The sequence below is a fragment of the Lampetra planeri genome, chromosome 2 (assembly GCF_965212315.1).
Source record: "Lampetra planeri chromosome 2, kcLamPlan1.2.h2, whole genome shotgun sequence".
Classification (NCBI taxonomy): Eukaryota; Metazoa; Chordata; class Hyperoartia; order Petromyzontiformes; family Petromyzontidae; genus Lampetra; species Lampetra planeri.
In genome coordinates, this window is record NC_136108.1 from 30,083,392 (window position 1) to 30,100,229 (window position 16,838).

The window sequence follows — 16,838 nt, forward strand, 5'->3', positions numbered from 1 at the left end:
TCTGTAGCTCTTTTTCAGAAACGATCTTGCCACACATGATAGCTCAACGAAGTGGCTTATCATGTGGATATTTACAGCAGCCAAATACTCTAAACGCGTGTTGATTCTAAATGTGGAGGGAAAAGTCGGAGGAGAAAAAACCAAGCGACCATGGGGAGAGAGACATACACACACTCCAAATATACAGCAGGCGTCAGGGTCGGAATCGATCCCACGACCTCCTTCCTACCAGGCGAGATAGTTAACATCTCGCCACCGTGGCACCCACCGTGGCGTTTGGGGGTTGACTCAGCCCACCAACTTTCTGGGGCCCAACAAAATGAGTACGGTAAATCCTCGCTTAACGCGTGTTCACGCTGTAACGCGGTTCTTCCGCGAGGGAACACTTTTCGCACAACGTGGAATGCGCCCCGTTGTTATAACGCGGAGGTGAGAAACTCACAGAGGTCAGGCATGAGCCTTCAGTTACAAGAGAAACTAAGGGCATTGAGTCTGCCAGCAAGAGCGATGGTCACTGCGTGCGTGTGCGGTCTCAATTGAGTAACTTGTGGTGTCATTGAGTAACTTGTGGTGTCATTCTTACATTTGGCAAATTCCGAGCCTGTCGCCCGACACACGAAATGGCCTAAATCTTGCGAATGATGTCGCGGGATCTTTAATGTCCGATGTTGAGCAAGGCTGACGGCGCGTGGTTATTGCTACGGTTTCCCGCACCTTCGCACGGTTGTCTACGTACGGTGCGAAAAAAGTTCAACACACATGCATATACAGTCGTCACACCGCGCAGTATTAATCAGGGTGGCCGCTGGATTCGAACCGCAAAACAAGCAGCTCAGAGAGTTTATCGGATTAAAAAAAAGAAATTCCGAGCCTGGGAAAGATGATGTCTCTACATGCCAGGTCACCCCGACAAAAAAGACAACAAATCCCCGAACCAATCGCAATGAAACGTTCAACCACACGGCTCTCACCAACACCAACGCACAGATATGCGTAGTTGTTCGGGAAGATTAGAAGAAACGCTTATTAAACACTGTAAGCTGCCAGCTACTAATGGGGGTGGACTGTATATGCTGAGACTAAATACAAAGATCCCCCATATAGCCTGTAACAGACTGTTGGGGCAAGTGCTGTTCACGAGCACCGATGAAGGCTGGCACGGCACACGAGGGGGTAGGTGGCCAGCACCACGCCCGGCCACCTTTGTCTCCCTAGTGGTAATGTTTACACACTGCTACACCAGGTACTCATTTGAGACTGAATCTACCTCGGGAAGGCCCGGCACCGTTTCAGATAATTAGAATCACCACTGGTGTTGGCATCCACGTTCACATCGCCATATGCACCAAGAAATACACAGGCAATCCTCCGACTCACAAGTGGACAACAAACATCACAAACATCACTCGCCACTCAAACATCAACAAACATCACTCGCCACTCAGTGGCGGTGATATCATCACAGGGCTTGTGCCAGGCTAGGTGGACGCTGAGGCCACGTCAAGTGTCGAAGGTTCGCCGGCAGGTCACGGGACAGACCCCTGGAGTTATGATGGGTTGATTTGACTTAGATGACTGGAAGATTCACCAGCTGTGCCTCCCCACTGTGCCAACTCGCCGACGCTCCGCTCGTTGTTGCTGGAGGGTGCCTGCCTCCAAGTGCCCAGGAGCGTCCTTCACGAACTGCCTCCAAAGACACACACACACTCGCACAGCCACAGAAGTAGACACACAAACAAAATTCGGGCTCCTTTAACGCACTCGCTTCCCAGTTTGTTATAAACGAGTGGGGAGCGGAAATGTCATGCGCTCCAAACCTGGCATCTCAAGTTCAATCCGCTCTCTCGGCCAACATCAGCGACAGATATCTGAACCGTTCCTGAGCCTCCCCGAGGTTCGACTCAAACGAGTACCCCTGGCAGTGTGTGTAAACATCGGCACTGGGGAGACAAAGGCGGCCGGGAATGGTACTGACATCAAACCGTGCCAGCCTTTATAGGTGCTGCTACTCGCTAACAGCACTTGCCCCAGTAGTCTGTTGAAGGCTACCCGGGGGATCTCTGTCTGTGTGTTTCCACGAGTGTGTGTGTGTGCGTGGTTTGTGGCTAACCATTGAACAAAGACGGTCACTTGCATCGCTCGCCTTCAGATGCGCTTCTGCGGCCGTCTGGAACGCTCTTCCCGTATTACAAAGTCACTGGTGCTATGCACTTATAAAATCTCGGTTGAAAAGCCATTTGTTTATAAATGCTTTTTTGTGTTGAGTTTGTTGTCCTTCCCCCCGCACCTCCGATTGGCACGGTTGGCTGTGTATGGCGCGAAAGAAGTTCAACGCGTGTGTGTGTGTGCGCGCGTCCCTCCCGCAGGAACTGGTGCGCGTTTGTGGTGTCGCGCTCGGTCACTTGCACCGTGGAGGACGGGGTGGAGTCGTACGCACGCGCCGAGTACCAGCCCTGCCCTTGGGGGCAGCGCAACTGCCCTCGTATCATCACGTGAGGACATGCCCTCCCCCCAAGCCAATACCCTCCCCCCAAGCCAATGTCTTCCCACCCACCAACGCCCTCATCACTTTTTTGACGATTCAAGACAGAGGCAAAGTTTGTGACCGATGTTCGTTGCGATTGCACGGACGATGTATGCATCTTGAACTTCTTTCGCACCCTACGCAGCCACCCGTGCTAATCGGAGATGCAGACGATGATGAAAGTGATGACGGCGAGTACGATTGCAATGACGATGACGAGGACGGCGAGGATGTTAACGAGGCCGGCGTCGGCGTGCCCAGGTACCGCGCGTGCGTCCGGCCCCGCTACCGCGTCGCCTACAAGAGCGTCCAGGCCGTCGAGTGGCGGTGCTGCCCCGGGCACGCGGGGCCCTCCTGCCAGGAGTCGCAGCCCGGGACCCCGACAGGAGGCGGCGAGCCCAGACCGCCGGGCGTCGACCAAGGATCCCCCAGCGATCCCCGCAGGCCTCCGCAGGGGGTCCCGACGTCCCTGGACGCCCAAAGACCCCAGCAAGGGGTCGCCACGGGGGCGGCCATACCGCCTGGACACGGCAATGGGCAGGGGCAGCCGCAAAGGCCTGCAGGTAAACGGGGCGGTGGGTTCGACTCCGAGCACAACGGTCCACGTTCCATTTTGGGCTCGGCCCCCACGATTCCCCGCTTATATCGGTATTACGTCCTGAGACAAAGAAAACTCTCACAGCGCGCAGTGCATCATCCTGTGTCACTTAAATACTTCCATAACCACATTAGAGGGGTACGCGTTATATACGCTCCCTCCGAGAGTGCTTGTTGCATGGCAATCAAACTACAATGATTAAGTCACGGAGCAGTCACTGGTGCCAGGGCCAAGATCACCAGCTTGCTGAGCTTGAGAACCCGGTTTAATCGCTCGCTGCTTAAAGCCGGAATCAAATCCAGGATCTCTGGGGTGCGATGGCTCATTGCCCGTAACCCTTGAGCTACCTGGCCATCTCTCAATCACAACTCTTGATCCATCGCAACAGGGGAATGTGTGCAGGCTGGGAAAGAAAAAAAACAAAGAGAAATAACGGAACACAAATGTGTGTTGCTCGCAAACGGCTGGAATCCACGATTGACACCATGCCTTGTGGGGCGAGTCACGAGACTACCACATTGCGCTCTGCTGTTTCAGCTCTTTTGAGCTGGTGGTCTAAACAAGGCTGAGAGCATCGCGCTCGCAATGCGGAGGCCACACGGCACGCACGGCACGATTGGGAGTCGTGCCTTTCCTGCTGTTTACGAGCTCACCTTCGGGCCTCGTTACAACTGTCCGAATTGCCACCCTAACAGCGCCGTCTCCAATCGCCATCGCACCCCCCCCCTCCTTGCGTGTCGCAGCCAACGGCCACCGGTTCCGTCAGCTGGAGAGCGAGGTGCAGCGCCTGGCTCAGAGCGTGAACACCCTCTCCAGCACGGTGCACAGCCTCCAGCGGGCGTTCCTCGAGGACAGCAACCAGCTGCGCAGCCTTCTCAACACCTACGGCAACAGCCTCAGTAGCAGCAGCAGTAGCAGCAGCAGCAGTGTTCTCAACGGAGCCATAGGACACGCGCCCGGCCGCGGCGGGGAGGCCGGGGGCGCGGCCCCCTGGCTCGGCGACGTCATGGGCAAGATCGCGCAGGTGAACGAGACACTGGCGCGCAAGGGCAAGGTGCTGGACCACCTGCAGGGCACCGTGACGGGCCACGGCGCCCGCATCAACGAGATCCTCGACAAGGTCGCCGGGAGTGGCGGCGGAGGCGGGGGAGCGGCGCGGCCGCCGCCCCAGCAGCCGCCGAACGGCGCGCTCGACCGCAGGCTCGCCAAACTGCGCGGAGAAATCGTGAACGAGGTGCGGTCGGCGCTGGACAAGGAGCGTGGAGGGGTGGGAGGCAGCGGCGGTGGCGGCGCGTGCGGCTGCGCGTCCGAGCTGTCGGCGCTCGAGGAGCGGCACCAGCGTTGGCGGGAGTCAGCGGAGCGATCGCACGAGCAGCTGTCGTCCACGTGCCGGGGCCGCGTCGACGAGCAGGTGCAGCGCCTGCGCTCGGAGTTGGACGGCCTCGCCGCGGGGGCCGAGGCCTGCTGCTCCGAGCTGGGGCGGCGCGTGCACGCGCTCGAGGGCAACGCCAGCTCGACGGCGGCCGCGCTGGCGGCCGCGGTCGACGGCGGCGGCCGACGCGACGACGCCGACATCCTCCGGGAGCTGCGGGAGCAGGGCAAGCGCCTGCGCGACGCGGAGACGCGGCTGTCAACGGCGCTGAGCGGCACCCAGCAGTGCTGCCGCCACTGGCAGGAGACGACGGGCGAGATGCTCAAGGAGTCGGTGGGCTCGCTGCGCGGGGAGATGAACGCCCGCTACGCACGGCTCGGCGAGGAGGTGGCGGCGCTGCGGGCGGCGCTCGACGGTTTTGCAGCGCCCGGCGTTCCCCGCGACGACGGCGTCGGCGCCGAGCTCTTGGGCGACCTGCAGCGGCGCCTGGCCGGGGTGGAGGAGCGCCTCGCCGTGCTGACGAGCGCCCCGCCGCCGGATCCCCGGCGCGTCGACTCTCTCCTCGCCCGACACCGCGCCACCGTGGCCGCCAACCTCTCGGCGCTGGCGGGCGAGGTGCGGCGTACGGGGTCGCGCGTCGACAAGGTGGAGGAGGCGCTGCTGGGGCTGGGCACGGGAGGAGCTGCGTCTCCGAGCACCGACGACGGCGAGTGCCCCGGGGCCTGCCGCGAGGAGGTGTCGCGGCTCCGCGAAGAGGTGACGGAGCGGTGGAGGAGCACGGCGGCGGAGTGCGACGCCAACCGGCAGCGGATCCACGCCGTCAATCTGACCATCTGGCAGACGCCCGGCGGGAGGCGGGGACTATTCGGCGGGGTCACGGGCGATCGAGGGGGTGACGAGGGCGAGGAGGAGGGGGAGAGCGGAGCGGGGGGCCGCTCCCCGCTGGACGTGGTGCGGGAGCGGATCGGGGTGCTCAACGACTCGCTGGGGGAGGCGGAGGGGCGGTTGGACGCCCGCGTGTCATGGGTGCGGGAGGCGCTGTCCAATCAGAGCGCGGTGATCCGGGGTCACGGCGGCGCCCTCCAGAACCTCAAGGGAGAACTCTCCGACCTGTGGAACGAGGTGAGGGTCACGGGCTTCCGGGGCATCGACCAGGGGGTCTGGGGGGGGTCTGGTGTGGAGGGGGGGGGGGTGGTCCTGGGGTCCTCGGGGTCTGGGGGATCCAGGGGTGCGGAGAGTCCAGGGCGTGTGACCGAGGCAAATCGTAAACGTTTCCAATGCTCGCAGTTTTCGTCAATTTTGCAGCTTCACCGTGAAACAAGTTTCGCTTGCCTTCCCCCCTGCACCTCCGTTCAGCACGGTTGGCTACGCACAGTGAAAAACAGGTTCAACACATCTCCGTACATATTACCGCACCTCCGATCAGCACGATTGGCTATGCACGGTGCGAAAGAGGGGTGACGCTGTGCCCAGGTGGAGAGCGGAGGGCGCGGCGGCGGTGGTGCCAGCACATGCTGCGAGGAGATGGAGCGGCGCGTGGCGCGGCTCGAGGGCGACGCGGCACGCGTGGCCGACGCGTGCGAGCGGGAGCGCGCGAGGACCTGGGAGCGCGATGGGCGGACGCAAGACGCCCTGCAGCACCTCAACGGCACCCTGCACAAGCTGACCATGGGTGCGGTGGCGACACGCAGGCGTCGGCGCCGCCGTCGTTATCGCAGTCGCTCATTTTCCGCCTCGTTTGCCCTCACAAGAACAATCCTTCCCCCGTAGTGCATTGTGCCAGCAATATTTTCCTTTTTACTTTACTTTCAATAATAAATTCGTTTATTTAGTCGTCAGACTTTGTGATTATTTAAGGGTCTGTCTGGTACGCGGTAGCTAATAATAGTGTGACTATTCACATGGCAATTTAAAAACTGGTCTCCAGGCCCCATATTGTAAACAAGTCCAGTCTTCCTACCGATATTAGGAAGCCACTGGAGCTATGCACTTTTAAATCTTGATTGTTGTCCTGCCCCCGCACCTCTGATTAGCACAGTTGGCTACGCGCGGGAGGAAAGAAGTTAAGAATACGTACATATAGTCGCCAACCCCTATTAGCTCTGTCTCTCTGGCCTATCTGCTTATGTGCCATGAAGAAGGGTTATTGCCCGAAACGTTGCCGATTATATATATTTCATCTCTGAAGGCCACAACTATGTTATTGACGAGTGTGTTGAGGTTATTTCGTCAATTTTGCTTCTCCACCACTGACAACGCAGCACCAGCAGCATCGGCAAATAATGATTACATTTTTTATAATTTCCTGTGAACCGTCATCATTTTGAATTGGAACACCTGATAGGAACCCTGGCACAAACTGATGACGTTGATGGGTGTGATGCCAAAGATGGCAGCAGCAATATCGTCATCATTTTCAACGCATTGCCCACTGTGCCATTTTAAACGTGTAACTCCTGTCATTTGTGATGAGCAATCATGGTTTTACAATCGTCATCGCCGAGATCATAATCGTCGATGTTTTAAATCAGCTCATCATCACCAGAAACGTGATTAAAAGCACGACCGGTGTAATGAGTTACTCCCGACCGTTTTGAAATGTAACGCTTTTCAAACAACACGTCAACAATCTTGATTGTGTGTACTTGCAACAGTGTGTACTTGCAAACGTTTATGGGTTTGTAATTGCATACTTCTGGAACGGAGTAGGAGGTGGTAGGGGTGAGGCGGCGTTGGAGCACTTTAACTCTCGCTTAGGTGATCCAGTCTACAGCGATACGCAATCCACGTGCACGCGTGAGTTTTCGAACTTGTGACAACTTTGGCTCCTTTGTCGTGCACGTACCTATACGCTTGCATACACGTGTGCACACACACACGTATGCATGTCCCACTATCTGGACCCCCCCCCCGCCCCAGACTGGAGGACCCGCCCTGCCATACCAGGCCCCCCTGGTCCCAGCGGACCCACTGGCCTACCTGGTCCCAGCGGAACCACTGGCCTTCCTGGACCCACTGGCCTTCCTGGTCCCAGTGGCGTCCCTGGTCCCAGCGGACCCCCTGGTCCCAGCGGAACCACCGGCCTTCCTGGACCCACCGGCCTCCCTGGTCCCAGCGGTCTCCCTGGACCCAGCGGCCCAGTCGGCCCCATCGGACCCACCGGGCACCCGGGCGCTCCGGGCCTTGCTGGGAATTCTGGGATGAACGGCCTCCCGGGGCCCCCCGGCTTTTCCGGCTCCCCCGGGACCCCCGGAACCCCCGGGGCCCAAGGACCCCCGGGGCTCAGAGGGGAGCGTGGAAGTGACGGCCTCCCCGGCCAGCCTGGGGTGCAGGGGCCAGCAGGTGACTGCAGTGTGTGTGTCAGTGTGTGCGTCAGTGTGTGCGGAGCGGTTGTGTAGCAGTTAGCGCGCTGCGCTATGAACCCGGAGACCCGAGTTCGATTCCTGCTCATGGCCAACACCAGTGACAATGATCTGAACCGGTCTTGGGCCGCCCCTTAGGTCGATTGAGCCTCAAATGAGTACCTGGTGTGGTGTAAACATCGCCACTGGGGAGACAAAGGCGGCCGGGCGAGGTGTTGGCCACCCATCTCCTCGTGTGCCGTGCTAGCCTTCATAGGTACTCGCTAACAGCACTTGTCCCAACAGTCCGTTAATGCTATACGGGGGATCTTGTCTTTTTTTAGTCAGTGTGCGTGTCAGTGTGGGGAGCGGTGGCGCAGAGGTTAGTGCGTTGTGCTACGGCCAACACCTGGTCAAATGTGTAAACATCGCCACTGGGGAGACACAGGCAGTCGGGCGCGGTGCTGGCAACCCACCAAATTCTGTGCCGTACCAGCCAGCCTCCATAGCTGCTCGCTCACAGAACTTGCCTCAGAACTCTGTTCAGGCTATTTACTTACTCCTCTTTGCTCTCTGTGGAGCATAAGGCCGCAACAAGCCCACGCCATGCCGGACGGCCTTTGGCATCTTTCTATTGTTCAGGCTACACGGGGGATCTTTCTCTTTGTTTGTGCGCGTGCAGGCAAGGACGCCATCTCTCACCGCGTGGCCTTTACTGCCGCCCTGAGGTACCGGCCGCCTCACGACGAGGTGATCCGCTTCAACAACATCCTGCTCAATGACGGAGGGCACTACAATTCCAACACTGGTAAGTGGCTCCGTGTCCACCGACTCGCCCATCACCCCCAACTCCTCCTCTCTCAGCTCGCTCGACCCCCACGTCAACTCTTCTGCCAACTCATTCGCTCGCCCACCAATAAAGGTCTCTCCCAACTCACTCAATTCCCCATTAACTGCTCGCCCAACTTATTCGTTCACTTGCCAATGAACTCCTCTCCCAAATGTCTCACTTGCTCACCGATAATGTCCTCTTTCAACTCACTCACTCAATCTGCCATCAACCGCTCTCTCCATCCACTCGCTCACCCTTAGACTCGCTCGCTCGCTCACCCATCGACCCTTCTTATGACCTCGCTCAATCCACGTAACGTGTTGCACTCTTTACTAATAGGGTTTTCCCCCTTTTTTCTGGCAACAAAACTGACACCTTTTTCAAGGAATCATGTTAACATTAACCACAATACTTCCAGTCAAATGCTAACAAAACTCTGATAATTTATGCATTGTCCTTGAAACTGATTGGTCCACACCAGAGACAGCTTTTTTTTGTTTGCATTTGACTGCAAATATTGTGGTTAATGTTAACATGATTCCTTGCAAAAGGTGTCAGTTTTGTTTGCCGAAAAAAGGGGAAAAACACTATTAGTATATTTTGCTACTGGCAAAGGAGGCCTCATGATGTGTTGTACTCTTGTCAATCACACCTTCAACAGTGACATTTGTTGCTGGCCACATTTGTCGCTGGCGCTTTGGGCCTGTGCACAGCAACCGTGAAAGTGTTGTTTTTAATCTGCACTTTTATTTATTGAGGGACTGTGTGTTGTCTTGGTGTGATCTGAGACTGTTGTTGCTTTGCTGCCTTGCCCCAAGCTAGCATTTGGTGTTGGAAAATCGGAAGGAATTGATGTACTTTTGCAATTTGTAGGTTTTTTTTATTTACTCATCATGACTTGGTTCCCTTTTTTATATTTTGCGCTCCTTTCGGTTTTTGTATTGTTTGTTGTTGTTGTAGCTTTTTGACCCGCCCCTACCGGTCATCTGTGAAAAAGAGCTTCATAGCTCATCGGTACTCCTCCTCCAGCCCAAATTAAGATTCTGACGATTCTCATTCCGCTTGCACTCCCGGCCACGGCGCAGGCATGTTCACGGCGCCCATCTCGGGACGGTACCTGGTGGGCGCCGTGCTGGTGGCGGAGAGGGGCAGCAAGGTGTTCGCCATCCTGAGCCGATCCAACACCTCGCTGCTCCACCTCGACTCGGAGGGCCCGAGGGCCGAGGAGATCGAGAAGGCGCAGGGCCCGCGACGGGCCGACGGCGCCCAGCCGCCGGGCGTGGCGGTGCTCCACGCCGTGCTGTCGCTGTCCGAGGGGGACACGCTCTGCCTGGAGCTCGTCGAGGGGCGTCTGCACGCCTCGGACGACCCCTACTCCACGTTCAGCGCCGCGCTGCTCTACGAGGACAGGGACGTGCATAACTACGCTGTCGGCTATGACGACGGCGGCGACGATCTGGACGACGACGGTGACGACGACAGAGACGACGATGGCGGGGACGGTTAGGGGGAGAATGGGCGAGCGTCGGGAGGTCGAGGACGTTCACGCAGGTGGCATTCTTCTCGAACCGCCACCGACGCTGTGCAGACGCTGCTGGTTTTAGGCCGAGTCGACCTTGGGGAGGCACAGGCCGAGTTGAGAGTTCGGTGTGCCGCACGTGAGGATGTGGAATGGAACTCTGGTTGACGGAATTATAATTGTGCTAGTGTACTTGTGCGACAAGCGTGCACTCAGAGATCACCCACGTAGCCTGATAGACTGCTGCTTTGGGTAACTGCTGTTAGCGAGCACCTATTGAAGTCGGAATACACACACACCAGTGACAAAGGTTCCTTGTATAGCCTTAAAGATATGTGGGGAAAGTTCTGTTCGAACCTGATAAGGCCGGCACAGCACATGAATGGGTGCTGTAGCCACCACCACAAACCTTTGTCTCGCCGGTGCTGATCTTTACACACATCAACAGGTACCCATTTTAGATTGAGTCGAACTAGCAGAGGCCCGGAGCATGTTCAGATATCACCCACCACTGATGTTGCTTGTGTGGCAATCGAATGGAGGTTACCCATTTCAGAGTGCCGTGCAATAACCACTACACCACTGCTCCCCACACACACACACTTCATGTACATGCATATGCAACAACAACCACATACACACACACACGTACTAATATACTACAATACATGCACACGTACATATGCACATTCCTACAATAAAGGCACCTAGAATTGCAAATGTGAAGATTAAAAGGAGAGTTCATAGACAAAACCTGATATCTTTCATGTGCACTCATAGTTTCATTGGCTGTGCCTAGGTTTAAACATTTACAGTATTTATTTAACTGCAGCTAAGGTATTTTAAAGTAACGGTGATCACATGAAGGGTTTTCAACATCAGCATTACTTAGAGTATTATAATCGCTGTTGTTATTAGCAATAACTGCAGAGGAATCTTCTTCAGGTCTTCTTTACTCCTCTCTCCCCACTCCACAATCTCCACCCTGCCAGCTAGTTTGGTTTAATCAGTGCGTTGTCATTGTTGTCATAATAGCTTGGCTGGTGAAGGGCCAGGTTTATGATTTCACTGTTGTGAGTTGACTATGCTGGTTAGGGTTGACTCAGCCTACCATTCGTCATCATCAATAAATAACAATCATCGTCATCATTAATATATCACCATCATCAATAAAAAAAATTCGATTTATCATTGAAGAAAATCTACATCACCATAATCCTCATCTTCACTCAATATCATCAAAATCAACATAGCAACCACCATTATCGTCGTCTATAAACATCATCAATACTACAACCATAACCTCCCCATATAACCATCATCACAACCAAAACCATCACCACCATTACCATCATCATAACCCCACCACCATGATCACCATAATCATAACAAAACAACCGCAGTTCGCCACTAAGTGGTGGTGACATCACCACGGCGCTGTGCCATCATCATAACCATCATCATCATAACCATCAGCATCATAACCATCATCATGACCATCATCATCATGACCATCATCATCATAACCATCATCATCATAACCATCATAACCATAAGCATCATAACCATCATCATGACCATCATAATCATCATCATGACCATCATCATCATAACCATCATCATGACCATCATCATCATAATCATCATAACCGTCATCATAACCATCACTACTGGGTGGATACAATGAGCACCAACGATGCGTGGAACTCAGAAGCAGTAATTGTTGCATTCATCAAAGGAGACATGGTTCTTGTCATAGTAATGTGGCGTTTTCACCTCTGGCTCAGGACTGAGTGCGGAGATAAGCACTACCCAACTCTCTTGTGAGCGCGGGGACACATTCATGGTGACTATTATTATTGATCCCGACACAGAGAAATCGTACAAGGGTAAAAAAATAATAAGTGTATATTTATTATTTGTGAAATCGCAGTAATACCTTGCGGTTGATTAATGAAGTGTGTTAAAATGTCTTTAAAAATATATATATATATACGTATGAGTGTACAAGGTATCATGACATGATGTCCAACGGGTGCCTATATGAAACTATGGCTGCCAAAAATTATTGGGGTTGGTGGATCAAACGGGGATGGGCACTGTTTAACGCTCGCAAAAGGGCAGCTGGAAAGTTGCAAATACCAAGAGCTTGCAGCAGGGAAATGCACTCCCTGCTGCAATATGTGATGCGCAGTTTTGCTTCCAAGTGTTCTGATTACTTTTGAAGCTCTTTAATTATAAACGGGGGCAGCGTTTTCTCCAGCTGCTGATGAACCCCCACGAACCTAAAATAAATTACGCAAGTCCAGCTCGGCGACACAGTTCTATTGAATGGCGAAACCTTGTGCTTATGACCAAATCGCCCTAAATGTACCCTCACTTATCAGATCTCGGAAGTTAAGCAGGGTTAGTCTGGTCAGTTACCTGCATGGGTGAACACCAGGCAGATGTTTAAGGCGATGTGATGGCTGAGTCACTCGCTTGGTATGCGTGATGAGTTTTCTCCGGGTTCTCTGGTGCCCTCCCACACAAAGCCAATGACACATCATTAAAATTGGCCAAGCATCCCACTGCAGGATCCTCCTGAAAACTAGCCTTGAGATTCATACCACTTTTCCATTTGCACACCCGAGCTAATGTCAGCATGGGGCCAGCGTGGCACGGATGTGTTTTTTTCCCCGCTGGTTATCTGCCGAGCCGAGCTGGAATCAGGTCGTGCTACGCTGGCCTGGCACAAGACACCTGAATCCGGCTCAAGTTCAAGCCGTGTTCGGGGTGGTGCTAACGATGCGCAACGATACATCTCACGTCAGTGTGCGCACACCTCGCGTCACGACGTTATCTGTTGTGCGTTACGTCAGCGGCACGGCTCGTGCAGTGGGAAAAAACAAACCCGTGCTTCCTAGCCCTTGCCGCGCGGACTCGGCACATCCCAAGCACGGCTCTTGGATGTGCAAGTGGAAAAGGGGTTATCAGTGAGGGCTTTCCCCGTTTAAATAATTGAGAATTATAATTGACATCGTTCTGATTAGGCTGGCAGCTATGGGTAATGTGTTGGGCTTGTGTGGTCACCTCCCCTGAATTCTGTGCTGCCTAAACACATGGAAAGGATGGAGGCGTCTCCCTTTCAATTAAAGCAGCCCATGCAGGCTTGCTTATCTTTTATTAACACGGATTTACATTTTGTGTGTTTTTACGTGAGAAGTAAACCGATATTTTTGGTTTAAAAAGAGGAAAATAATACCGGGTGGGTTTGTGGACTCTGGCAACGCTTGGCAGTGTCGTTTGAGCAAATTACGCGTGAGCCAGCGAGGCGATTGGTGCTATAGATGTTATGCCAAAGATGTAACGTGTTACCATTACTGTACTGTATTAATATCAGCTGTAGAGATTGGACCTTATTATATTGTCAGATTTTGTCATTATTTAATCACAATGTCATTCGTATAACTTTTTTTGTTATTGATATGATTATTACTTATCGGTGTCAATTTATCATGTATCATCATTATCGCAGCATTATTATAGGTCAAACACTTGCGTTACACATTATACAATTTTATTGTCACATTGTAGTGTTAGAATGACGTGGGGTCGAAATGTTTTCGACAAAGCCTCTTCCAAAACACGTGTTGCACCGGCCCCAAACGATTGGCTTATTTTAAAAGTCAAGATGTCACAACGGCCAACGCCGTTCCAACGCCGTTACGCGTCAGGATAGCGTCTCTCCTCCCATCTTCACAGCTTACGCCAAAACTCCAAGAACTGTTCATCTACATTTATTTCCCCCCCCCCCCCTCGGTCACTGACCACTGGGTGCCATTCCAATGCCACGGTTGACTACGTACGGTGCGAAAAGAAGTTCAACGAACATACATATGACATATATGCCCTTGTTCACTGTATTTTTAAATAAAATACAGCAATTAATGAGTCAACTCCCCCCTTCTACCAATAATCACTGTCATTATACTACAGTTGCCATGTAACCCAAACGATGGACCACATAGTAAACCACCGTAACCTGTGCTGCATCAGCAGAGGAAGAATAAAACAACGACACAATCTTCCTCATGAAGCCCTCTCATGGCTAGCAAGCCTTGACGTTGGCATTTAGCTGCTGAACACGTTGCTGTCATCATACGCAAGAAGAGAGAACGGTTGCTGCAAGTCAAATGCTGCAAGTTAGAGGGCCTGCTTGTTTTGGAGTTGTGAGAGAAACACTCTTCGGGAGCAGTGTAATGATTCATTCTCCTCTCCCTGCCATCAATTCTATGAATTGTTGCAGGCTCAGGGTCGCGATTCGCTCCAACGAACGTTTTAACATCGCGGTGAACACAAGTGGCCTCTCTTAGCCGTTGGACGCATGTAAGCCTATCACATTTAACGTCGCATGCAAATCGGAAAGCATCGACTGTTTAGAATGTGATTTCAATGCATCAACAGATTAACAAACGCATCGTTACGCCCCTAAAGTTGCGAGTTCAAATCTCAGTCGGGGTTGTCTCAGCCAGTCACCCCTCTCATGTCAATAACATGAGAATGTATGGTGGTTAGCCTGCCGATTTGCCTTCACAATCATATTATCCACCACTGGTTCAGGGCAGTGAAGGGGAGCTTGCATCTGTCCGATGCTCGTCTGAGTGGCAAAAACAACTTTCGACCAGATTTGTATGTTGACAAAATGACCAAAAAACGTTCTCGGTGATGAGAAATGTCAGCACGTTTTTGCCAAAAAAAAATCACAAAAAGTATCAATCACCAACAGGGGAAGTGGATGCTGACGTTGACTTGGACTCCACGAACGTAAACCTCTCCACTAAACAGGGGTGGGGAAGCCTCCTCCTTATCGAGGGTCAAAATAGGACTTTTGACCGGGTACCCTTTGGCCACGCAGGTTGTTAGCGTTATCCAATAGGTAGTCCTTCCCATGGTCAACAGCACGCTGGGAAACAACAGATTCTCCAGAACATCTGATCTTCTGAAAACCGAGCCGTTTCACCCATGTTCTTTTCTAATACGTTTTTTGAAGTGTTATCCAATAATAAAGCAAAAAAAAAACGAATGAGGGCCCACCTTTACCGCTCCATGCGATGCCTGTGGCTGCTTTCCCCTCGCTATTTCAAATCCAAGACTTCCCAAATGATGAGAAACCCCATCACCACAGCAGCGAAATGCACGCAGGCTGGAAACAAATTCAATCTAACAACACTCACAACTCCCATCATGCCTTGCGATTACATTGCATGCCACACATTAATCTCTTGAGCTGGTGGTCTGGACAAGGCTGGGAGTATTGTACATGCAATTTGGTGATCACATGGCACGCATGCCAGGTATGATGGGTATTGTGCCTTCCTGCTGTTTGTGCGCAGCAAACATTCTGCGTTGTTGTTCAAATTCACTGTTGTATCCTCTCACTCGCACAGTTGACGTCGGATCGCAGTCCCGCAGAGTGATGGATAACACTATGTAACACGATTTTTGTCCCTGCGTAGTGTTATTTTTTAAATGCTTATGCCTAAAAAGTATAGAAAATGGCAATTATTCCCCACAAACTTTGCTTTTGTGACCAGGACTTTTTGTGAAGGAATGATACAAATGCACACGTTTTCTCATTGAAAATAGGTACATTTCAAAATATCACTGTCCTGGTTTGTGAGGAATAATAGCCATTTTCTGTACTTTTGAGGCATAAGCAATGAGGAAATAACACTTACTAGCCAGGGACAAAATGTTTTTTTGTTACACGGTGTAATTATTGTGAGCAGCCCGTTTTGAAGAGGTAGGCCTCATGGGGGCTACTGGTCCCAGGTTCCCCATCCCTGGCCCAATAAGACATTTCATTCAGGCTTAGGGTTAACCTAAACCAGAAACTGTCTTACAGCGAGGCAGAGAAAACCAAATCACACGGAGCTTCTCTCTATCCCCAACTCATGGCTACAACTTGGTAGGCTATAACATATGTAAAGAACAGTATATATTTTAAAAAAAAACCATCAATTGAACTAAAGATAATGCATATGAATACCAGTGTATAATTTTAACCTTTCAGATTGTGTACTTTGAGAAATGTTGTTACAGATGCAAATGAACCTTCGGAGATGTGTGCTCATTGACGAAATAACTCTCCATCAGCTGTGGACTGTTGTCGCTTGCGTTGTCATAATTAAACTCACTTTCTCGATACCACTCTTCACTCTGCTGTCTCCTCTCTGCATTGTTCTCCCAATTTCCTTCCCATGGTGGCAACGGTGTCATTCATGTTATGGACAATGAAATGTCCACGTGGTGATGAGCCTCCACAGAGGCCGATCTGGACACCACTGGTACCACTTATTGGCAAGTCCACTCAGCTCCACATCCTCTACCACATGAGCTCATCTCTTCTCTAGCCCAAACCATGCCTGTTTAGCTCCCTCTAGCCAGTCAATCAGAAGCTGCTTGGGCATGTGAGCTACATGATCAAGGCAAGGCAGCCTTGCCTGACGGAGGAGCTCACTTATGAGTCTGTGTCCGGGTAAACAAACACAGTTTAACACACATGATAGCACACATACTGGTGAGCACTCACACACCGGTAAATGCAAACAAGTTCCACAGTTTAACAGGTGAATATACACAGGTGAGCGTACGCACACAAATGAACACA

The 16,838-nt window shown here is 52.5% G+C and overlaps 1 protein-coding gene across 1 annotated transcript in view; it reads left to right on the forward strand.

The window, feature by feature from the left end:
- The window catches only part of LOC144731385 (EMILIN-1-A-like), a 32,982-nt gene extending 16,604 nt beyond the window's left edge, over positions 1–16,378 (forward strand). The window contains exons 3-9 of the mRNA XM_078612406.1: positions 2,367–2,492; positions 2,786–3,087; positions 3,866–5,616; positions 5,968–6,166; positions 7,414–7,836; positions 8,518–8,643; positions 9,753–16,378. Of these exons, the coding sequence (XP_078468532.1) occupies positions 2,367–2,492; positions 2,786–3,087; positions 3,866–5,616; positions 5,968–6,166; positions 7,414–7,836; positions 8,518–8,643; positions 9,753–10,174 (3,349 nt within the window). The 3' untranslated portion in view covers positions 10,175–16,378. The remainder of the gene's footprint in view (positions 1–2,366; positions 2,493–2,785; positions 3,088–3,865; positions 5,617–5,967; positions 6,167–7,413; positions 7,837–8,517; positions 8,644–9,752) is intronic.
- The last annotated feature ends 460 nt before the right edge of the window (positions 16,379–16,838 follow it).